The 20,953-nt window shown below is 31.8% G+C and overlaps 1 protein-coding gene across 1 annotated transcript; it reads right to left on the minus strand.

Moving 5' to 3' along the window:
• Nucleotides 1-8,659: 8,659 nt before the first annotated feature.
• On the minus strand, nucleotides 8,660-16,183 carry LOC139526003 (potassium voltage-gated channel protein Shaw-like). The gene is made up of 2 exons (XM_071321188.1): nucleotides 15,467-16,183; nucleotides 8,660-10,129 (listed from the first exon to the last, which is right to left on the minus strand). The coding sequence occupies exons 1-2, from the start codon at nucleotides 16,070-16,072 to the stop codon at nucleotides 9,188-9,190; spliced, it is 1,548 nt and encodes a 515-aa protein (XP_071177289.1). The 5' UTR covers nucleotides 16,073-16,183; the 3' UTR covers nucleotides 8,660-9,187.
• Between the last annotated feature and the right edge of the window lie 4,770 nt (nucleotides 16,184-20,953).

Here is a 20,953-nt window from a genome sequence, read left to right on the forward strand (position 1 = left end):
TCGATAAAATATATATACACACGAATACATCATGCATCTAATTTGATGTATAAATACGATGACGAAAACATTATTATAATATGCAAATCTTTGGACAATATTGCATCTAATTACTCATATTTGTAAAAATTAAATAATTAAAAATGAAAACGAATAATCCATTTTAGTCTTTGCATGTGGTCTCCACGTGGCGATGAAATATATGGTTAAAAATGACGATCGATAAAATGAATTTTTAACTATCTAAGATTACTTCTAATAAACATTGGAAGCATGAGGCAGGTTATAATCATACAATACTAACAGTACTTCACCATTTCAATTTTTTAATAGTTCCGTTTTCGAAATTTAAACAGCTTGCTTGCTACGATGAAATACTAAAAAGGACTAAATTACGTCTCAAAATATAACGTCACTCATGTTAGGTAAATCTAAAAACATGAAACACAATCCGTCAGTGGCCCCAGCGATAACTGAATTTAAGTCTATTTACTTAAATTCCATTCAATGGCGTTTTTATAAAACTATTTATGGAAAAACTGCTGTTGTCTAATTGGAGCTCGATATCTATTTGTGATTTTACCGCATTTAATGAATATGGTCCCATGGCTTTTCTTGGTGATTTTTTTTAAGATACGTAACGATTTCGCAGAAAATTTTCCCTGATTTTATCAAGAAAAAACATTTTCGACTCTTGATCATTCACATTTGAGGACAAATTTGTGCTTGCATTGAACTTTATCCACAACGCTTTTCCTTTGTGTGACGTTGCATGCATGACAAATGCATGTAAATGTGTGTAGTTTCGCTCCGTTTTGAGTCCATGTTATTTTCAATCTTGATTTGTATAGGAAAATAAAACTAACGAGTTGTGAACTTCAGTTTGCCTCTTTTTTTACTATATCATTATGATTGCCTGTCAATTTTAACGGATTTTCTTCTTTTTTTTTCTTTTTTTTAACTTATCAAAATCTTTACTGTTTGTTATAACTTTTAGGATATACGCTATCTTACAGTAATATTTGAATACTATTGAATATGATTTTTATATATATATTTCTCATGCATAGGAATCTTACACGAAATTCTCGGCTTAATAAACAGTTAATTATCGTATAAAAACGATTTACATTTAATCAACTATAATGTATTAAATTCTTTTCAATTGCTAAGATATTCATACATATTGCCGTTATAGATTTTCAATTTATTTTACAATTCTTACTGCCTAACAAGAAAACGATATCAGAAACAACGTGGTACAAGACATGAGATTAGAAAACCATTTTTATTTTTCATTTGATTTTACCTGCTTGCTTAGATTATATTTGATGGATTGTTCTGGTTCATTCATAACACATTATCAAGTGTAAGTCATACGGAAGTGTGATGCCGTTTATTTAAAACAATAAAACTTATTGAAACTAGTTCAGGTAGTCATGTAGAAATTTACATAGGTATAACTCTGTTATCCAAACAAACGAAACGACTGCTCTGTGTGCATTTCTTTTCTATAACGTAACAAGTGATGGCATTTACATTATCAATGTCAGTTTTGTAGTTTATATATGTTACAGGGAATTTGTAAAATCAGGGATTTTGTAAAATCACTGGACTAATCAGTGGTTGTGTAAAATCACTAACAGTTTCAGTGGTTTTGTAAAATCCCTGAAATTGTTAGGGATTTTATAAAATCACTGAAAATAGAGCTAGGGATTTTGTAAAATCCCTGATTACAATAAGTATAACATGCTATTAGAAATTCCCTGTAACATATATGGGGATAATTTACCTGGTATATCATCTGAAAGTGTTGTTGATAATAAGATATAGTTCATACAGTTTTATGATTAACAAGAGTTGGTTAGGATTTTGTTCTTGTCATAGCAAATGCACAAAGGATAGTTTTTTTTGTAAATCGGGATGTTAGATCTTTAAGATCAATATCCTTTATTCGTGTCTTTTATTTTTGGTAATATGTTTTGTCTATATGACATTTGTGTTTCTTTGTTACATGACGTGGCTGTGTACTTACACATCCCCTCATTGTGTTATTGTGCTATGGTATTTTTTGTAATCTTGTCTTTGCAAATGTTTTTTTGTCTATATGCCCTTTTGTGCTTCTGTGTTAAAGATTTGTTTGTTTTCGTAGTGATTAAGTGACTAGTGCATGAACATGTCACATAAAACAACATATTCACATTAACTTTTGCTAAATATAGAAGCGGTATAACATGACACCCTATTAGTACAAGTAAATAATGCAAACTATTATGTGTGTAGCTCTTATTAGTTCAAAAGAAGATTAATTAGGGGGGGGGAATTATAAATGTGTAATTTGGTAATGGGTTTAAGTTGTTATAAACCCTAGCAGAAGTGTGTGTTCCAAGAAAGACCAAATCATATGTACCTATATATGCTTGTATTCAAGATGTGTGAAAGCGAATATAAGAGCATTATATACATATAGCTATACAATAAGGGTTTTATTTCCAGTCGTATGGTGATAAGAACATTTGTCTGCAGCCAAACTCAACAACATGGTTTACCGCCGCTATCGTGAAATTAATTAATGTCTTTGATATGCTGACATGGTTGTTTTGTTATATTTCTGAATTCCAATATGACTGAAACTGACTTGTCAGAGGTTAATTAATTTATTTAATTTCATATAGCTGCTATCATTTGATTGAAGGTAGACGTTTTACATTGAAGTATTTTCTTTAATGTTTTTGACGTTCTTATACCTAGTGAGGCCCGACAATTAAGTTTCTCCTGTCTTTGACATAAAGTCAATGTTTTTTTAATAACACCCCCTAGCTATCATCTATGGTTTTTATAATATTGCATGATAATAATAGATGTTAATAGAGTGCAAGTGTATCATATTTTATTAAGAAACTAAGGTTCAACTCCTTCAGGCAAAGTTGGCTTTAGATGAATTTGGCTATTTATTCTGATATTTTTTACATATAATTGTAGCTCTTCAACGGTTTCGGTACTTGTCCATCTTCGGATTTCAAATGTTTGGCTTTGAACGTTCCTGGTGAAGGTAACTCCAGAAAAGCGCTTCGGACACAGGAAATTATTAAACGTGTTGTTTTCAATTTTTTAGATCATATATATCTTGATATTTCCGAGACAAAGTCATTGGCCTGGAGAACTTTTATCCTTTTATATCACCCAGAGATTCATATTTAATTGAAGATCTGGTTATAGTTCAATGACACTGTAAAACCGGATGATAGAAATGATTGTAACGTGTTTTTTTTTTTTTATCTAATTGAGAGAATCAAGGATTTATATAGTGACATGTCACTATACAAATCCTTGATAGAATACAAGCATGAAATAGTTGATAAAAAGATATACAAGTTCAAAGCTTATTTTTTGCTGATTTGTCAACGTATATGACTTAATGAATATCAAATGATCGTTGATGGGAATTAATATCAACATTTAAACAGCTTTTTTTAATCAGAGTTTTTCTTGGTTTTATTTGTCTTGTAGACATAGTAAAGTAGTATGTATGATGGATGAATGTTGTTCTAATCCATTCATAACAGATTATTCAGGCTTGGTCATATAGAAGTATGTGCTATTTATTTCAAAACAATATTAAAACTTGTTCGAATAAAATTAACATAGAGAACAAACATAGAGTTTATGTGTATCAAGAATTGTTGAAAGGATAGTAATTCATCACTGAGATTATTCCTAGATAATCAACATATCAACAGGGAGACAATACAATGTATATTCTTTCATCGCATCATTGTACATAATTGATATAGAATGTGCTTTGTCCGTCAAAGCCTTTTGGTGTTTTTTGTTACATGTTGGTTTGTTTTAACAATGATTAAGATTATAGCACAATTACTGCTCTACCCCTATTTGCAATTACATTTTTACCTTTTATGTATTGTATGTTTTCCTCACACATCGTTGTCAATATCGTGGAATCTTACGCGACTGTTATCGTGACAAGTCAGAGGTTTATCTAGCTACAAAACCAGATTAAATTCACCTTTTTTTTCGGAGTTCAGTATTTTTGTGAATCTACTTTTGATAAGCATTAATATACACATTACACAGTTGCTTATACTACTTTTTTTTATTGTTTAATAGCATAAATACAATAATTTCAAATTAACGTTGAAAAAACAGAAGTAAAGTACTACCTCTAAATACTTTTTCGATTTTTGTTTAATGCTTGTGTAGACAACAGGGGTGGAACAATACATCTTGCACGGGGACTGACCAAAACCAATTGTCAAATATTTCAATTAGATTGGTTAATATTTAGGTCATGATAGGTCGTAACAAAGCCATTGGTAACACATGGTTTACAAACTTGATTCTAATCTTATTTTTCATGCACTTACCGTCTCGGGGTATTTTTGCGGGTAGTAATGTGTTCGATTCCGGCCAGATCAAACCAGAGACTATAAAATAAATGTTGATGTCTCTTGTATAATCACACGGCATTTAGTAGTAAGAGCTTGTCTTGTCGACTCGGAATAATGTATCTGCATTTATAACTGTGGACTGTTTTGTTGTAGAAAATGACGTTAAAAACCAAGATTAGCTTGTTGTTTCAAGACAAAGCAGGGTTTTTATTGTGGTCTTATTGCAGTAAAGAATTCCCATAATGTATTAATTATCATATCAAGGCTAATCCATTAAGTTATGTGTCATCTATAGTTGTACGTAAAACCCGTTGATTTTAGGAAAATGATCTACTTAAACGCTCACGGTCACAAATGGTTACTATCATGCAGATAATTCATAAAATAGATGCATATGGGGGCCGAACTATATGTATTTCAATTTCAATTTCGATAAGCGGAAACACATGTATTATTTCCTTTGGCCTAATTATATTTATTGTGAGGCCGTGTTGTTCTCTCTTCAGTAATCTATATATAATATTGAGTGGAGTTGTTTGTCCTTCTGTCGTACAAGTAGGAGGATACGCTTGTTTTAAAACCAGGATTTAGCAACCATTTTCTTCTCAAAATGCATGCACCAAATCAAGAATGCGGCAGTTGTTGATCATTCGTTCATTTGGGTGATATAGACGTCTTTATTTTGTCATGTTTTTTGTGCTTCCCCCGTTTTGCATTTACCTTAGAGGTTGGTATTTCCTTTTATTATTTTAGTTTAGTTAGTGTTGCTCATTATTTAGTTATTTTATATATGGTAATTTGTTTAAAGCTGTTTTGTCTTTTCGTCGATTTTATTTTTACATTTTTGTCATAATTTTGTTGTTTTTTCTTTGACTTTGGTTTCTCTGTTGGTACCTTCTGCCTCTTTCTTGATTATACATCTACATATCGTTCTGTAGCCGCAGACTAATTATGAAAATTAATGAAAGATTGTTTTACGAGTTTAATATTACCCTTTAAAACGAGATGATAGAACAGTTCTTCACAATTGTTTTTGAGTTTAATTTGAAACAATACAAGCATGAAATAACTGATCAAAAAAATCAGCGATTAGATTTTGTTGATTTGTAAATGTTTATGACTTAATGAATAACAAATGAACGTTAACAATAGTTAACGTGCAAAAGTTCCTTCACTTAAAATTGACATGTTACAAACTATTAATAGATTGTTTGATCTCTTTTCATTCAAACAGATTAAATGTTGTTTGTTCATAACCTAAACGACAATAAAAATATTAATGTACAAACAAACTTCTTTCATTTGGTCAAAACTTTGTGTAAATTACAGTTTCTAGTTCTCTCGTTTGAATTCTTTTACATTTGTCATTGTTAGCTGACTATGCGGTTTGGGCTTTGTTCATTGTTGAAGACCGTTCGGTTACCAATAGATGTTAATTTCTGTCTCATTTTGTGTGTTGTGAAGAGTTGTCTCATTGGCAATCATATCCAATCGTCTTTTATTATATCAGACAGTGTTGTTTTATACACTAAATTTAAAACGGCAAAGGTGTGTTCGCAGTTTACCCTGTAACGAGAAAACACTTTACCGCTCCTGATAAAAATTTGAACTCCAAACATGATTGACATTTTTAATCCAAACTATAGATATTTACCATCATAACTATAGACATTTGCAATCCAAACTATATATACTGTAGACATTTGCGATCACAACTATAGACATTTGCGATCCAAACTATATATACTGTAGACATTTGCGATCACAACTATAGACATTTGCGATTCAAACTATAGACATTTGCGATCATAATTATAGAATTTGCGCTTTATACATGAAAGACAATTGCACTTTGAATTTTTTGTTGCCTCTATGAAGTCGAAGACCCATTTCACGCTATTTACAAATGGCCCAGAACGTTTCAACTGTAATATACCAAGTGAAAAATTCAAATTGGTTGTAGTGATTGGAGTGATTTAAAATCACCGAATTCATCAAACCCCAGCCCCCCCCCCCCCCCCCCCCCCCCGCCTTACCCTTTGTCATTATAAAAGGCCGATCATCGGTATGTATTTCCTCGGAAAATTTCACTGTCATGGATTCTAAAAAACACAAATATTTGGCATGCCAAAACATCCTAGCTAAAAATTCCAGTAGACCTCCTACGGCACTCATTAGTATTTAAAGATTTGATTTCATTCAACAAATTAATGTATGACCTTTATGTACATGTCGCTTAGAACATGGCCATATACCAAATGGGATATTTGCAGAATTTCAACGGAGGCAATTTCTTGGCATGGTTTTAATTAGACATTTAAAATAATGAAATACAAATTTTTTTCTTTATATAAATAAAAAGTCTTACACATAATTTGAAAAGCTGTCTAAAGATTTGCAGATTAAGGCAAGGACTAGACCGACTGTGGACTTGAATTGTACAATAAATAATTATTATTTTGACTATATTTGTACGCGCTTAGTATCATATACATAAAGCGTTTACTTCTTTTAAAAAAAACTTTAACTTCCTACGCGAAAGAGTTTTTTCCTTAACGAAAAGCGATTATTAATTTTCCTCTACAAAGAAAGCACAATTAACAGTTCGTAAAGTGCAAATTCCTTTACAAAAATTGCTAACGTCATATATACAACAACAAAAGACGAAATTTCTTATACGAAAAGCGCTTACTTAATTTACAAAAACGATAAATCTTTATAAAAATCAAAAAGTTTCATTTTATAAAAGCGAAAATGTCATCTAGGTTGAAGCACAATGACACATCTATGTTATAAAAGCGCAAAATGTCATTGCAACATTGTAAAAAGTTCAAATGTCCTATCAAAAAACGAAAATATCCTGCACAGATCTTTGTCAAATTCATAATCAAATTTTGTTGATATTACCACGTGGTTGTGTTCTACCGATCACAGATGTTGTGTGATTGACTTCCAGCTAAAATCGGTGTTAAGGATCGGCTTAATCTTGCAATAAGTCAGGGTTTTGCTCCACATTTATGCCCTCTGTGTGTCTTTGAGAGGACAAAAAACTATCAACATACAAGCAGTTTCTTTGCTTATTTTGATATGTGTTTAGTGATTTTGTGTCATGAATTGACACATGCTATCCTTTAGTTTCTAGACAACAATAAAATAAAACGCAAATAGATTTAAAATGATTATTGTACAAAATATATTAGATGTTAAATAAATTTTACATATACACAATGTATCCATTTAACTAGAATTGTCATTTCAATTGAATTTTTACTAATTGAAAACTTCCAGTATCTCAGCTTCAAGTGGGAATTTTAGATTATTACGTCATCATGTAATACAAAAAATGACATATAATCAAATTCATATATACTTGTATATTAACTATTTATGATGTAAGTTTATAGATTTTGCAAGACGTGAATATATTTATAAAGGCTGAATAGCATGAATAGCAAAAATGAATATAAACAAGTGTCTTTTAGTATATTTGTTATTCAATTTAAGGACGTACTTTGGTCAGGTTTAGAAATGTTTGTCAGATGTTCGGACTCTTTGATTTTTTTCATATGATACAGGGTTACATATTTTACCCTATAATATCCATTTAAGTTTATTTTCAAATAACACTTAAAAAGCTCATAAAAAGGACATGTACAAAAATGAAAGCAGATTCTAGATTTCTTTTCTTTCGATTAAAGACCCAAATAAAACTAATGCAAATATATTAGATTAAAGTCCGAATCAGCTTTTCCCCGCCATTTTGGGAAATTAAATATCTCGAAAAGGAGCAGCATAACCGATCAATATTCTTAGATTATTTTGTTCTTTTTAACTACATGTAATGTTTTTCTGAATCATAGCAGCAATTTTTTATTCTTAATGTTTTTAATTTCAACTAAGTATATCCTTAACATAATCGCATGCAACTTCTTTTTTGTTTGTTATAAAAAATATTACTGTATACATGTACATGTAAGGCTACATGAGATAACGGTTTTATAGATATTTAGCAAAACATATGGCCTCATCTATTGTTCTTATTAAAGATTCTTGATTCATTAAGCCACAATAAATAAATATTTCCGCAAATGACTAAGAGATACGAGTAAAACAAATACAGGGTAAAGTGACTTTACCACTGTAACGAATTAATATCCATCACAATCAGCATGACAATAGCATAGCAAATACTAATTAAAAATATTAAGTCCTACAGACTGACAAGAACTAATGTCATCATATAGAAAAAAAAACTTTGGACAGCAAGTCGTGTAAACTCGCCAGTCTCGGATTTTACAGGCATCAATTTAATCATTTTAAATCTAAATTCTGTCACTCATTTAAGTTCATACACGATAAGCATAATTGAAAGTATATAAATATAAAAAATATAGAAACTATGGTAGTATTACCAAAGTAACAAATATCTACCACAGACCAAACGACGTAAATGTAATCAACTTTTTTATTTGCTTTTAAGGTGGTACCAAACACCTCGTCTGACTAAAACTAATTGAGCTTGTTTAATATTCATAACATTTTGTCAAAACATTTTCTTTAATAATTTGTCAAAAACTTTTTTTTTAAACTTGAGCCACACACTTTATCTGAAAAATTTCATTAAATAGAGTAGTTTGACAAAAACTAATGTTGATCATTGTGAAGCTTACTAGATCCTCAACAGTAGGACGATGATTAAAACGTTCAGACTTTTTCTATAAAGTTATCTCCCTGAAGTGTTAGTAAGTCCTTAGTAAAGCGTTCGAACTCGTGCGTCATTATTCTTGTCCCATTGATAAATCTACGATTCTCAAACCGTCCTCATTGCTGATCCCATCTTTTTTCATTGATTTAATCTTCTCCCAAGGTTGAATTTGGTTTTCAGCTATTTCATTCTGCTGATGTAGTTTGATAAAATCCTCCCTTTCAGCATTTTTCTCATATAGGTCATTAAATTTCCCAGCTATCACAGCAATTGGCATGGCAAGTATCAGTAAACCGGACATTGCGCAGATTGATCCAACCAAACACCCAAGAACAGAATGGGGTACCACGTCACCATATCCGACGGTTGTCATAGTAACAACAGACCACCAAAGACCGGTCAGCATATTTGGAAATGTCGATGGCTCGCGTAGCTCAGCAAAATATATGAGATTGGAAAATAGCAGTATAAATACCATAACGGTTATAATGAGCAGACTAAGTTCCTTCAGACTGGCCCGAACAGACATCAATAGTATCCGAAGGGCACTGTACTGTCTAGTGATTCGGAAGAATCTTAGCAGACGAAAAACAACGACGCTATAGCAGACTGCATATATGATTAACAGATCTAGACTTTCGAGTATCTTTTCCCGGTGATGGGATATTCCATAACGTACCCACATGGCGATAAACAATATAATATCTAAAACATTTAACCAGTCTTTGAAAAAATGTAACTTTCTTGGACAACTTATAAATCTTAAAAGCTGTTCAAAGGAAAAGAAGATCATTATGAAAAGATCCAAATTTTGAAGCCAGTCAGGCATTTTTGTTGTAACGAACATAACTTCCTTCGGATTATCGGTGTTTATCCATAAATTTAAGCCTTTCATGGTCATGACATACACCAACACATTGATGTCTACAATGTGTTCTCTGATGTCAGGGTAAGTAACTAACATCGGAGTTATTGCTGACAGGACTACTACCAAAATGTAGATGACACCAAATATCTGGAAAAAAATAATACATTTAAAATATTTTTACACAGAACTACATTACATTTATAAAATATTAAATATTGACCTTTTTTAAAATTTTTATTTAATGTCTGGAATAAACTTCAAACATATGTCATTGACTATGTTTTGATGCTTTGAATGGGCTGTATTTTTCGCGCGTGTTACGTCGAGAGGTAACCATGATGATAAGAGGAGAATATTAACACGGTTTTTATTCAGAAGTATTTAGAATGCAATCTGTAATTTGCTTTCCGATTTTGGAAACGATAGATACCGAGCGATTTCGTTTACACCAATACGTTGTTGCCTTGTATTAGATTTCCCATAATTAATCATATAAAGATTTAACAATAGAAAAAAACATCCGCACATGCCAAACTTTCTCAACCAATTGTTTTGAAATTAAATCGATATATGAGTATAAATACAACATTAAGAATTACAAACGTATTGATCATGCATTTCACCTATTTTCTGAAATCAATGTTCAAAGTTTACTTTGAGATTTAGGAAACGCTAACTAAAAGATTTAAATAGAAAAAGCTTAATGGAATATTTTTCTTAACATGCTGAAGAATGTTTTCATTGAATTTAATATAAAGCAATACTACCACATGTGTTGTTAAAAGTCATTCTGATTTTTACGGCCATACAGAATCATTTACCGGTTTTTATCAAGTTGTTAATTATTTGTTCATCAAATGCAATATATGCCATCCCTTTATATTCATGTTGCATCGATGTGATTATTTGGTGGATTGAATTTTCTATTCGTCTATCACTGATTCGCATGTTTATTTTATTGCCGCGCGAAAATTTTCACTTTTCATTCACATTTGTTTCCTGCATTTAGTGTTGATGGGTATATTTTTTCCATCCTGTCTCGTGCATAACATCCCAGCTCCTTTGTTCTACCAGGGGTGATCTGAGGCTGATCATCCCTACCAGATCAGCCCAGCTTGAGTTTCGTTGTTTTTCATGCTTTCTTTTGTTTTGACGGGAATACCTAATCGACATAAAACTTAGAAATATTTTTTGAAAAAGGACACACTTTCAAAATTTATATAGAAAAAATCCATTGTCCATGCTGGGATTCGAACTCATATACAATTAGCATATCAAACCACAACACATACCCCTATACCAGGACGACTGGATACCAACTGTCAGTAATTTAACAAATTTGAAGGAAGCAAGATATCTTCATAAGTTGCCAAGCATTTATTATAGTGGGGTTATAACCCTTTTCATAAGTAAGGCGAGTTGTAAGACTGATTGTTCAATGGTGTATCACCCTTTTTCGTAAGTGGTTCGAGTTGGTAAACAAGAGTGGGACGATTTTTTAGAAAGTGGCAATTAAATGTGGACCGATTGGCCAGTGGGGGCGAGTTGACATGGTTTCATATTAAAACATCTTGTTCTGGCTCATAAAGGGTATTTAAATGGTTGTGCGGTGTTCTAAACTAGATTCTATGAATTGTAAATAGTTTTTCGTCTAATCTAAAACTGTAACAACTGGGATGTAAGATATTTATCCCATTCGGACTTGGTGTCAATGTTAGATCACCCTCTGGGCCTCCGGACATCAGGGTGATCTTACCTTGACACACCGCGTCCTCATGGGATAACTATTAAAGAACATTGAATTTTAGTTCTTACCAGACAAGGCGATTTATTTTCAAAGTTCTCCCGGTCCTCACCCAAAAAATCACATGTCCGTTTTCTTAGCGAATTTTGATCATTGTTGAAGGCTGTGTACGGTGAACTATATTTTTTATAATCGGCTTTATGTGAACGCAATTTGATAGTTTTTTACAAGTATACTTTATATAGAAAAAGTCCCTCATGATTTGTAATATCACCACTTCACAGTGCTTTTAAGTATAGAACAAACAGTAGCACGATAAATCGCAGAAGAGAACAGGATTGTATGCCGTCCCTGGGGGAAGGACACTAAATTCCTCATTGTCAATTCAATTGGTATTATTGTTCTAAATGATCGACTAATTATAGTATTCTAGTTCTACATTAAAATTACAAAAATCATTAGAATTTAAATTGTCCAATTCAGTGAGTTCTTTATATCCCAGAGTTTACAAAAGAAGATATGATCTATACTGTATAGGCCAAGTTTATGTTTTGAAAATTTTATATAATGTATCGATCAGATAAAATAGTTTTCTATTAACAAAAACGAATGCTTTATACGATTTATATTTTATTTACATTCTGTAATAACAAAGAGAAGAATTTAATTATAGCAGATATTATCGAAATATAACGGTAAAACTTCAGTGTTTATAAACAAACGTTGTATAATGACATAGCGTTTTATATGAATATTCGATTTTCGGGGCTGTTATTTGGTGAATATAAAAACAATATTTGAGATACATTTTTGAAGATAAGTAAAGACGGTCATCTATTCAGATTTGATTATGAAAGATGTGGTTACGGATCGTAAATTCAAATCATCTAGAAGACTTATGCAATGTCAGCCTTCAATCCAATTTGGTGAATTGTCAGAACAAATATTGATAATTTTTTTAAGTACTAGTATACCAATATATTATGATAAGTATCAGAGTGAAATAAAAAATTTAACATCACCGTTTCTACAAATTAATCTAAAAAAAAAGAGGCCTCGTGGTAGAGTGTTCGCCCTAAGTGCGAAAGGTTGTTTGTTCGAACCCCGGTTGAGTCAAACCAAAGATTTTCAATTTTGTATTTTGCTGCCTCTCCACTAGACAGGCGGATTTAAGGAGTAAGACAGAAGACTGGTCGGCTCAGAGTAATGTGGCCGGCTAAAGTAACCTGTCTTTCTGTGGACTGTTACTTTGTGAATACGTTAAAATCCGCCTGAATTCAAAGCATGCAGAGTTAATATTCATATTCAAGATGTTCTCGTCCTGAATGTGCATATTAGTTTGTCGCTGGACGTTAAGCAGCCATCATCTGTGGTATTATGTATATTGATCTATATTGGTTAGTTATCGCTTTTTGATGATAGTGGAAATGATATAAAAAGATCAGATACTATTTGTGTGTTTTTTTACAAACGGCTTTGAAAGTGTTTATGTATATCGTAATTTATCATTATGATTGCTAAATTGAAAACCAGAGTTTCGTGATTATTTGACTTTTATTTTTATATAGTGCTGTGACAGTTCAATTTGGTTCTTTAGTCCGTTCATGAAATAAATCTGACATAAAACTTTATAAAACATCAACTAAAGTAGGTAAACTATGTCCCTCCCTCCCGCACGTTATATATTTATTCCAATCGTGATAGTATCAATGAAAATTGGAAACATGGAAATGAGGCCGGGAATGTGTCAAAGAGACAACATGCAACCAAAGCAGAGCAGAAAATAGCCGAAGGCCACGAATGGGTCTTCAACACAGCGAGAAAATTCAACGCCGGAGGCGTGTTTCGGCTAGTGCTTATTTATATAACAACATGAATTCATTTTTTACCTTAGGTACTATCATGGGTAATTGGACGTTTATATGAATTTATAAATTATAAGACATTCAAAGTTGTTCTTAAATTGATTCTTGCATTGTTTTAAGGTCCTTTTTTGTCATATTGATCTTCAACCGATTCGATTTTTAAATCCTTGGCTTTTAATATTCCTCGGCTTTTAATATTCCTGGTGAAGGTTACTAAGAATCAGAAAAGTGCTTCGATAGCATAAAGTCTGTAGAGCGGGTTTTCATTTATTGTATGTACGGCTGACGCTCTTTGAACATGGTAATAAAAGCCCGTGATGCATACCGTTTTCTTAAAAAGTAATAAGACTGAATTGTGATGTTTAATTTTTTTTTTAGATTTAATGAAAAAATTTAATGTTTAAAATGTTCTATAAAAAATGAAATCATTAACAGTATAAGTTTGAACTAGAATTAATCTCTTTGGTATAATTCGAATTGAATAGACATAAAATATCTGACTCTGAACTTTCAGTAAGCAAAGTTAAGACAATTTGTGATATGGATATTCAATTCTTGACTTAAAATTAAGCATTGGTTTTACTCTGAACTTTACAAACAAACAAATACGGCTCCAAATTCATGCAAGTAAAAATCATTTTCTACATCTGAAAATGCCTGTTCCTCGGAGTTCGTTTTTTTTATGATTTTACTTTTTTATGATATACATTGCAATTTTATGTTGAACGATATTGTTAAATTTAGCGCATTACATGCTTCAATTTTTGTGCTATTACAAGTACATGTAACATACGCTATCAATAAAATAACGAGGCGCAAAAAAAAAAACGAACGATACATATAAATGTCGGAAAGCCTCTTAATACCTTCGGAATGTTTACTTTGTGTTTTCTCTTATATCTTAATAAAGATTCAAGAGAACCATCTGTTATATTTTCATTATTATTTTAATTAAATGTTTTCCCTTTTTTTTTGCGCTTCTTTCTCGTAGATAAATTTGTGCGAAGTAGATCTCGGAAACTGTCGGCTGCAAGTTAACAGTACGTCATGGCATTGTAAGCCTACATGTATGTTTCTAAATGATTCTAAGGAGGAGGAATTTATATAAGTTTTTCTTTTTTCCGAATCCCAGCATTTTTATTTTATAATTGTATTTCGTGCACTTCTAAAAAAATAAATATTGTTTAAACTAAACAAGCTTTCCGAACCCTCCTTTTTTGCCAAAGAAGTTTTGTTGTATTCAGGCAGGGATTTCAACAAACTTTTTATTGCTGTTTCGTTATGAAAAAATCATTTTAAAGCCGAAAGATATTTTTTGTCTATTTAACTTGAGCGTTTCACAATTGTATGAAATTTTATTTTGCGCACATATGCTTTGCATCATTCTGAATATCAAAATAATTAAAAATCATGTCAGGCCTTTCCATGACAATCTCACATGCCATATCTAATTTTATACAGAAAATTTCAGATACAAAAACCATTATTAAGCACTTTGTGGCATAAGTAATTTCCCTTATTCTTTATATGTATCTTTGGGAAAATGACATACATCATTTTGTACATGTATAGGAAGAAAAATATAAAAAAAAATGTGTGGTGCTTATATGCTTTTGAAGATATTAATGTCTAAATGTCTTTCAAACTTTTTTCATTTAAGTTGAAGATCTAAAATAACTTAAAAGCAAATATAAAAAAAATCTTATTGCTATCAGCTAGTTTTTATTAATTATATTCTTAAAGTTTTAGTCAAATCATAATATAAATACTGCAGTGATTATAGTTGTTAACTTCTGTGTCATTTTGGTCTCTTGTGGAGAGCTGTCTCATTAGCAAGCGTACCACATCTTCTTTTTTATGTTTAGTAATACATACCCGAGCTGCTAGTGAAGAGGTCGGTTCCTCCAGAAAAAGCCATATTCTTTGTGTGATCCCTGTTAAACAAGACACTGCTTTAGTCTGGTACTCGGCAGTATAGACAATAAAAGCATTTTTGATATACTCAGTCACAGCTCTATTTTTGTCATATTTGACGTAAGTAGGGTAACAACATTCGGAAATTTCTGTTTCCGGAATTCTCCAAAATTGCAGTTCCTGTTTCCAGATCCATCCACAAACATGAGTAGGAAAATGAATATGTCCATTTCTGTAAAAATCTAAAATGATGTTGAAATAATCTGGGTTTCTATCAAAGTAGAAATACTGTTTCTTCTTGCTGTAGAATTCTGATGTAGTTGAGAGCGAACCTAATAACGTGTTTCGATGTTTGTGTAATGTTGACCATTTTGTTATAAACAGAGTCCCTCCTACGTTTATTTGTACTTCTTGTGACATGTCTCCCTCAAGCTTTTTTTTTTCATCCGAGTATGCCTGGTTATTACCAAGATCTCTACATTTAACTGATAATTCACAAGGTCTCTGCAACTTATAAACAACAAATCTGTAACGTGTCAATAAATTCCGATAACCTGGTTTAACCATGGACTGTGACGTACTTCAAAGAAATCCATTACCCAGAAATAGTTCAGTCGAGATGACGATATTGAAAATTTAAACAGTAAATCCTAAGCTATAGAAAATCGATTAGTTTGCATATTCATTTGTATGTTAATCTATATATGTTTATAGAAAGGATGGAGAAAAACAAGTACCTTATTACATTTGACATTTAGTGCCTTTTCAAAATCTTATGACGTTTCTATGACAATGAAAGAACAAAAGAAAAACGTCTTGAAATTATTATACAAAAAAAAGTATTTTAAAAGAAAATAAAAAAACATTGAAAACTATACATTCATTTTACCTATACAAGATTGTTTCGACAATGAAAATGTACAAAGACTTGAGTGCAACTAATACATGAAAAGAATATATTAACACAGGTAATCATAAAAGCACAATTAAGTTCAAGACTTATCCATTCTTCATTTTTTAGGGGACACAGATGGGTCTTATCTCGGAAAATAATTTTTAATCTTAATTATTTTGTTGTGTTCTCCACAATAAACAATATTTATAAGGAAGGAAAATATTCATCTATTATATCTCCAAGAGAAATAAATCGTTTCCCTCTCTAAAACAACATTGTACTTGCACATAATCACCTTTACCTTAATTAAGGTGAATGGTCGGTTTCTCAAGGATACAGTATACAAATCTAAATAATCAAACTGGGAATGAGATCAGAGGTTAACTTTTCGTCAGAGGTCAAAAATTCTAAATATGAAATATATTCCTTCCAAAAAATGTCAAAAACGTATTTTAGTTCCTATTTTAGCGAAAAGTTTTGTATGACACTCAAAAATAAGTGCAGTTCTTCATTACTAAGATTTCATAATTTAGATTTAAAAAATGTGTCCCCTGTACTTGTTTTAAAGTTTATATTATCTAAGTACATGCATTCAAATTTGTCTATACGACAATAATTTCTTAAAATGTATAATTCATATAAATATTTTATAGTTATAACAAGACACTGCAGATAGTTATATGATAAATGTAAAAAAAAATCCTTTAGAGTATGACATTCCCTTTCTAACCAGAAAAATTTAATATTGTTTAACTTTAATCATTCATTATAGAAATCCCTTGGAATATGAGTACGGTATACTGGTTCCCTATCCTTTATCTGTTTGGCTCTGACAGATACAATGTACATGTACCATTGACTAAGGATTGTCACCAACAAAGTAGAACTGTTTCATTTTTCATTCCCATTTGTAGCTTGCTTCGCCGCGCCTAATAGACATTTTAATATAAATTAAAAGCTTAATAATTGTTAATGTGTTTGGCAAGTCATTAGCACACATGGGAAGAAAAAAATCTGTCTGTCTTAAACGAACATTCTGGTTTACTCAACGAAGTGTAAAACTCAGCTAAGTGGTGAATACATTAAGCAATACATGTAACCTCTCTGGGTTTAATTTCAAAGTCAAAAAGAGTGCAAATTATGGACTGTGAACCAAAGACTACTAGAACATTTATAATTTGATTTTTTTTTACTCATTAAATCTTATGCATATATTGAAACGTACCATTAAAACACAGAAACAAATAGTAGAAACATATTTGCTAACCTTTTTTTATTTTAATAAAATATTGTGACCATATGTAAGTACATGTAACAAATATATCTTGGTGTATCCGCTTGCAATTGACCAGTTTCGTATTATAACGACTTACTAGTATCTGATTCCGGAGAAAATATGTTTTTGTCTGGAGGGTCGAAGGGTATTGTTTTTTAAGTCCGAGTCATTGATTGGCAATCAAACCTCATCTTTTTTTTTATATTCAAATGTCCTCCTGTGTTATTTGATTAGGATGCTGCCTCATTTACATGGACCTCTCGATTGATTTCCAGAGCTTTATTATACTAGTACTTATCACTTGTGTAAAAAAGAGGTTAACAATACAACCAGGACATTTGAAATAGCTGTGAGTCATTGCTAGTACTCTCAGATCTGTACTTAATGTCTTTTGAAATAGCTGTGAGTCATTGCTAGTACTCTCAGATCTGTACTTAATGTCTTTTGAAATAGCTGTGAGTCATTGCTAGTACTCTCAGATCTGTACTTAGTGTCTTTTGAAATAGCTTTGAGTTATTGCTAGTACTCTCAGATCTGTACTTAATGTCTTTTGAAATAGCTTTGAGTCATTGCAAGTACTCTCAGATCTATACTTAATGTCTTTTGAAATAGCTGTGAGTCATTGTTAGTACTCTCAGATCTGTACTTAATGTCTTTTGAAATAGCTGTGAGTCATTGCTAGTACTCTCAGATCTGTACTTAATGTCTTTTGAAATAGCTTTGAGTCATTGCTAGTACTCTCAGATCTGTACTTAATGTCTTTTGAAATAGCTGGGAGTTATTGCTAGTACTCTCAGATCTGTACTTAATGTCTTTTGAAATAGCTGTGAGTTATTGCTAGTACTTTCAGATCTGTATTTAATGTCTTTTGAAATAGCTGTGAGTTATTGCTAGTACTCTCAGATCTGTACTTAATGTCTTTTGAAATAGCTGTGAGTTATTGCTAGTACTCTCAGATTTGTACTTAATGTCTTTTGAAATAGCTGTGAGTCATTGCTAGTACTCTCAGATCTGTACTTAATGTCTTTTGAAATAGCTGTGAGTCATTGCTAGTATTCTCAGATCTGTACTTATTGTCTTTTGAAATAGCTGTGAGTCATTGCTAGTACTCTCAGATCTGTACTTAATGTCTTTTGAAATAGCTGTGAGTCATTGCTAGTACTCTCAGATCTGTACTTAGTGTCTTTTGAAATAGCTTTGAGTTATTGCTAGTACTCTCAGATCTGTACTTAATGTCTTTTGAAATAGCTTTGAGTCATTGCTAGTACTCTCAGATCTATACTTAATGTCTTTTGAAATAGCTGTGAGTCATTGTTAGTACTCTCAGATCTGTACTTAATGTCTTTTGAAATAGCTGTGAGTCATTGCTAGTACTCTCAGATCTGTACTTAATGTCTTTTGAAATAGCTTTGAGTCATTGCTAGTACTCTCAGATCTGTACTTAATGTCTTTTGAAATAGCTGGGAGTTATTGCTAGTACTCTCAGATCTGTACTTAATGTCTTTTGAAACAGCTGTGAGTTATTGCTAGTACTCTCAGATCTGTATTTAATGTCTTTTGAAATAGCTGTGAGTTATTGCTAGTACTCTCAGATCTGTACTTAATGTCTTTTGAAATAGCTGTGAGTTATTGCTAGTACTCTCAGATTTGTACTTAATGTCTTTTGAAATAGCTGTGAGTCATTGCTAGTACTCTCAGATCTGTACTTAATGTCTTTTGAAATAGCTGTGAGTCATTGCTAGTACTCTCAGATCTGTACTTAATGTCTTTTGAAATAGCTGTGAGTCATTGCTAGTACTCTCAGATCTGTACTTAATGTCTTTTGAAATAGCTGTGAGTCATTGCTAGTACTCTCAGATCTGTACTTAGTGTCTTTTGAAATAGCTTTGAGTTATTGCTAGTACTCTCAGATCTGTACTTAATGTCTTTTGAAATAGCTTTGAGTCATTGCTAGTACTCTCAGATCTATACTTAATGTCTTTTGAAATAGCTGTGAGTCATTGTTAGTACTCTCAGATCTGTACTTAATGTCTTTTGAAATAGCTGTGAGTCATTGCTAGTACTCTCAGATCTGTACTTAATGTCTTTTGAAATAGCTTTGAGTCATTGCTAGTACTCTCAGATCTGTACTTAATGTCTTTTGAAATAGCTGGGAGTTATTGCTAGTACTCTCAGATCTGTACTTAATGTCTTTTGAAACAGCTGTGAGTTATTGCTAGTACTCTCAGATCTGTATTTAATGTCTTTTGAAATAGCTGTGAGTTATTGCTAGTACTCTCAGATCTGTACTTAATGTCTTTTGAAATAGCTGTGAGTTATTGCTAGTACTCTCAGATTTGTACTTAATGTCTTTTGAAATAGCTGTGAGTCATTGCTAGTACTCTCAGATCTGTACTTAATGTCTTTTGAAATAGCTGTGAGTCATTGCTAGTACTCTCAGATCTGTACTTAATGTCTTTTGAAATAGCTTTGAGTTATTGCTAGTACTCTCAGATCTGTACTTAATGTCTTTTGAAATAGCTTTGAGTCATTGCTAGTACTCTCAGATCTATACTTAATGTCTTTTGAAATAGCTGTGAGTCATTGTTAGTACTCTCAGATCTGTTCTTAATGTCTTTTGAAATAGCTTTGAGTCATTGCTAGTACTCTCAGATCTGTACTTAATGTCTTTTGAAATAGCGTTGAGTCATTGCTAGTACTCTCAGATCTGTACTTAATGTCTTTTGAAATAGCTTTGAGTTATTGCTAGTACTCTCAGATCTGTACTTAATGTCTTTTGAAATAACTGTGAATTATTGCTAGTACTCTCAGATCTGTACTTACTGTCTTTTGAAATAGCTTTGAGTTATTGCTAGTACTCTCAGATCTGTACTTAATGTCTTTTGAAATAGCTGTGAGTCATTGCTAGTACTCTCAGATCTGTACTTAATGTCTTTTGAAATAGCTGTGAGTCATTGCTAGTACTCTCAGATCTGTACTTAATGTCTTTTGAAATAGCTTTGAGTCATTGCTAGTACTCTCAGATCTGTACTTAATGTCTTTTGAAATAGCTTTGAGTCATTGCTAGTACTCTCAGATCTATACTTAATGTCTTTTGAAATAGCTTTGAGTTATTGCTAGTACTCTCAGATCTGTACTTAATGTCTTTTGAAATAGCTTTGAGTTATTGCTAGTACTCTCAGATCTGTACTTAATGTCTTTTGAAATAGCTTTGAGTCATTGCTAGTACTCTCAGATCTATACTTAATGTCTTTTAAAATAGCTGTGAGTCATTGCT

The sequence above is a fragment of the Mytilus edulis genome, chromosome 6 (assembly GCF_963676685.1).
Source record: "Mytilus edulis chromosome 6, xbMytEdul2.2, whole genome shotgun sequence".
Lineage (NCBI taxonomy): Eukaryota > Metazoa > Mollusca > Bivalvia > Mytilida > Mytilidae > Mytilus > Mytilus edulis.

Excerpts from the sequence above, each read along its gene's own strand:
- LOC139526003 (XM_071321188.1), bottom strand. The coding sequence starts at position 16,072 with ATGGTTAAACCAGGTTATCGGAATTTATTGACACGTTACAGATTTGTT. Across the intron at positions 10,130-15,466 it reads CCTCTTCACTAGCAGCTCGG|ATATTTGGTGTCATCTACAT; the intron begins GTATGTATTACT and ends ATTTTTTTCCAG.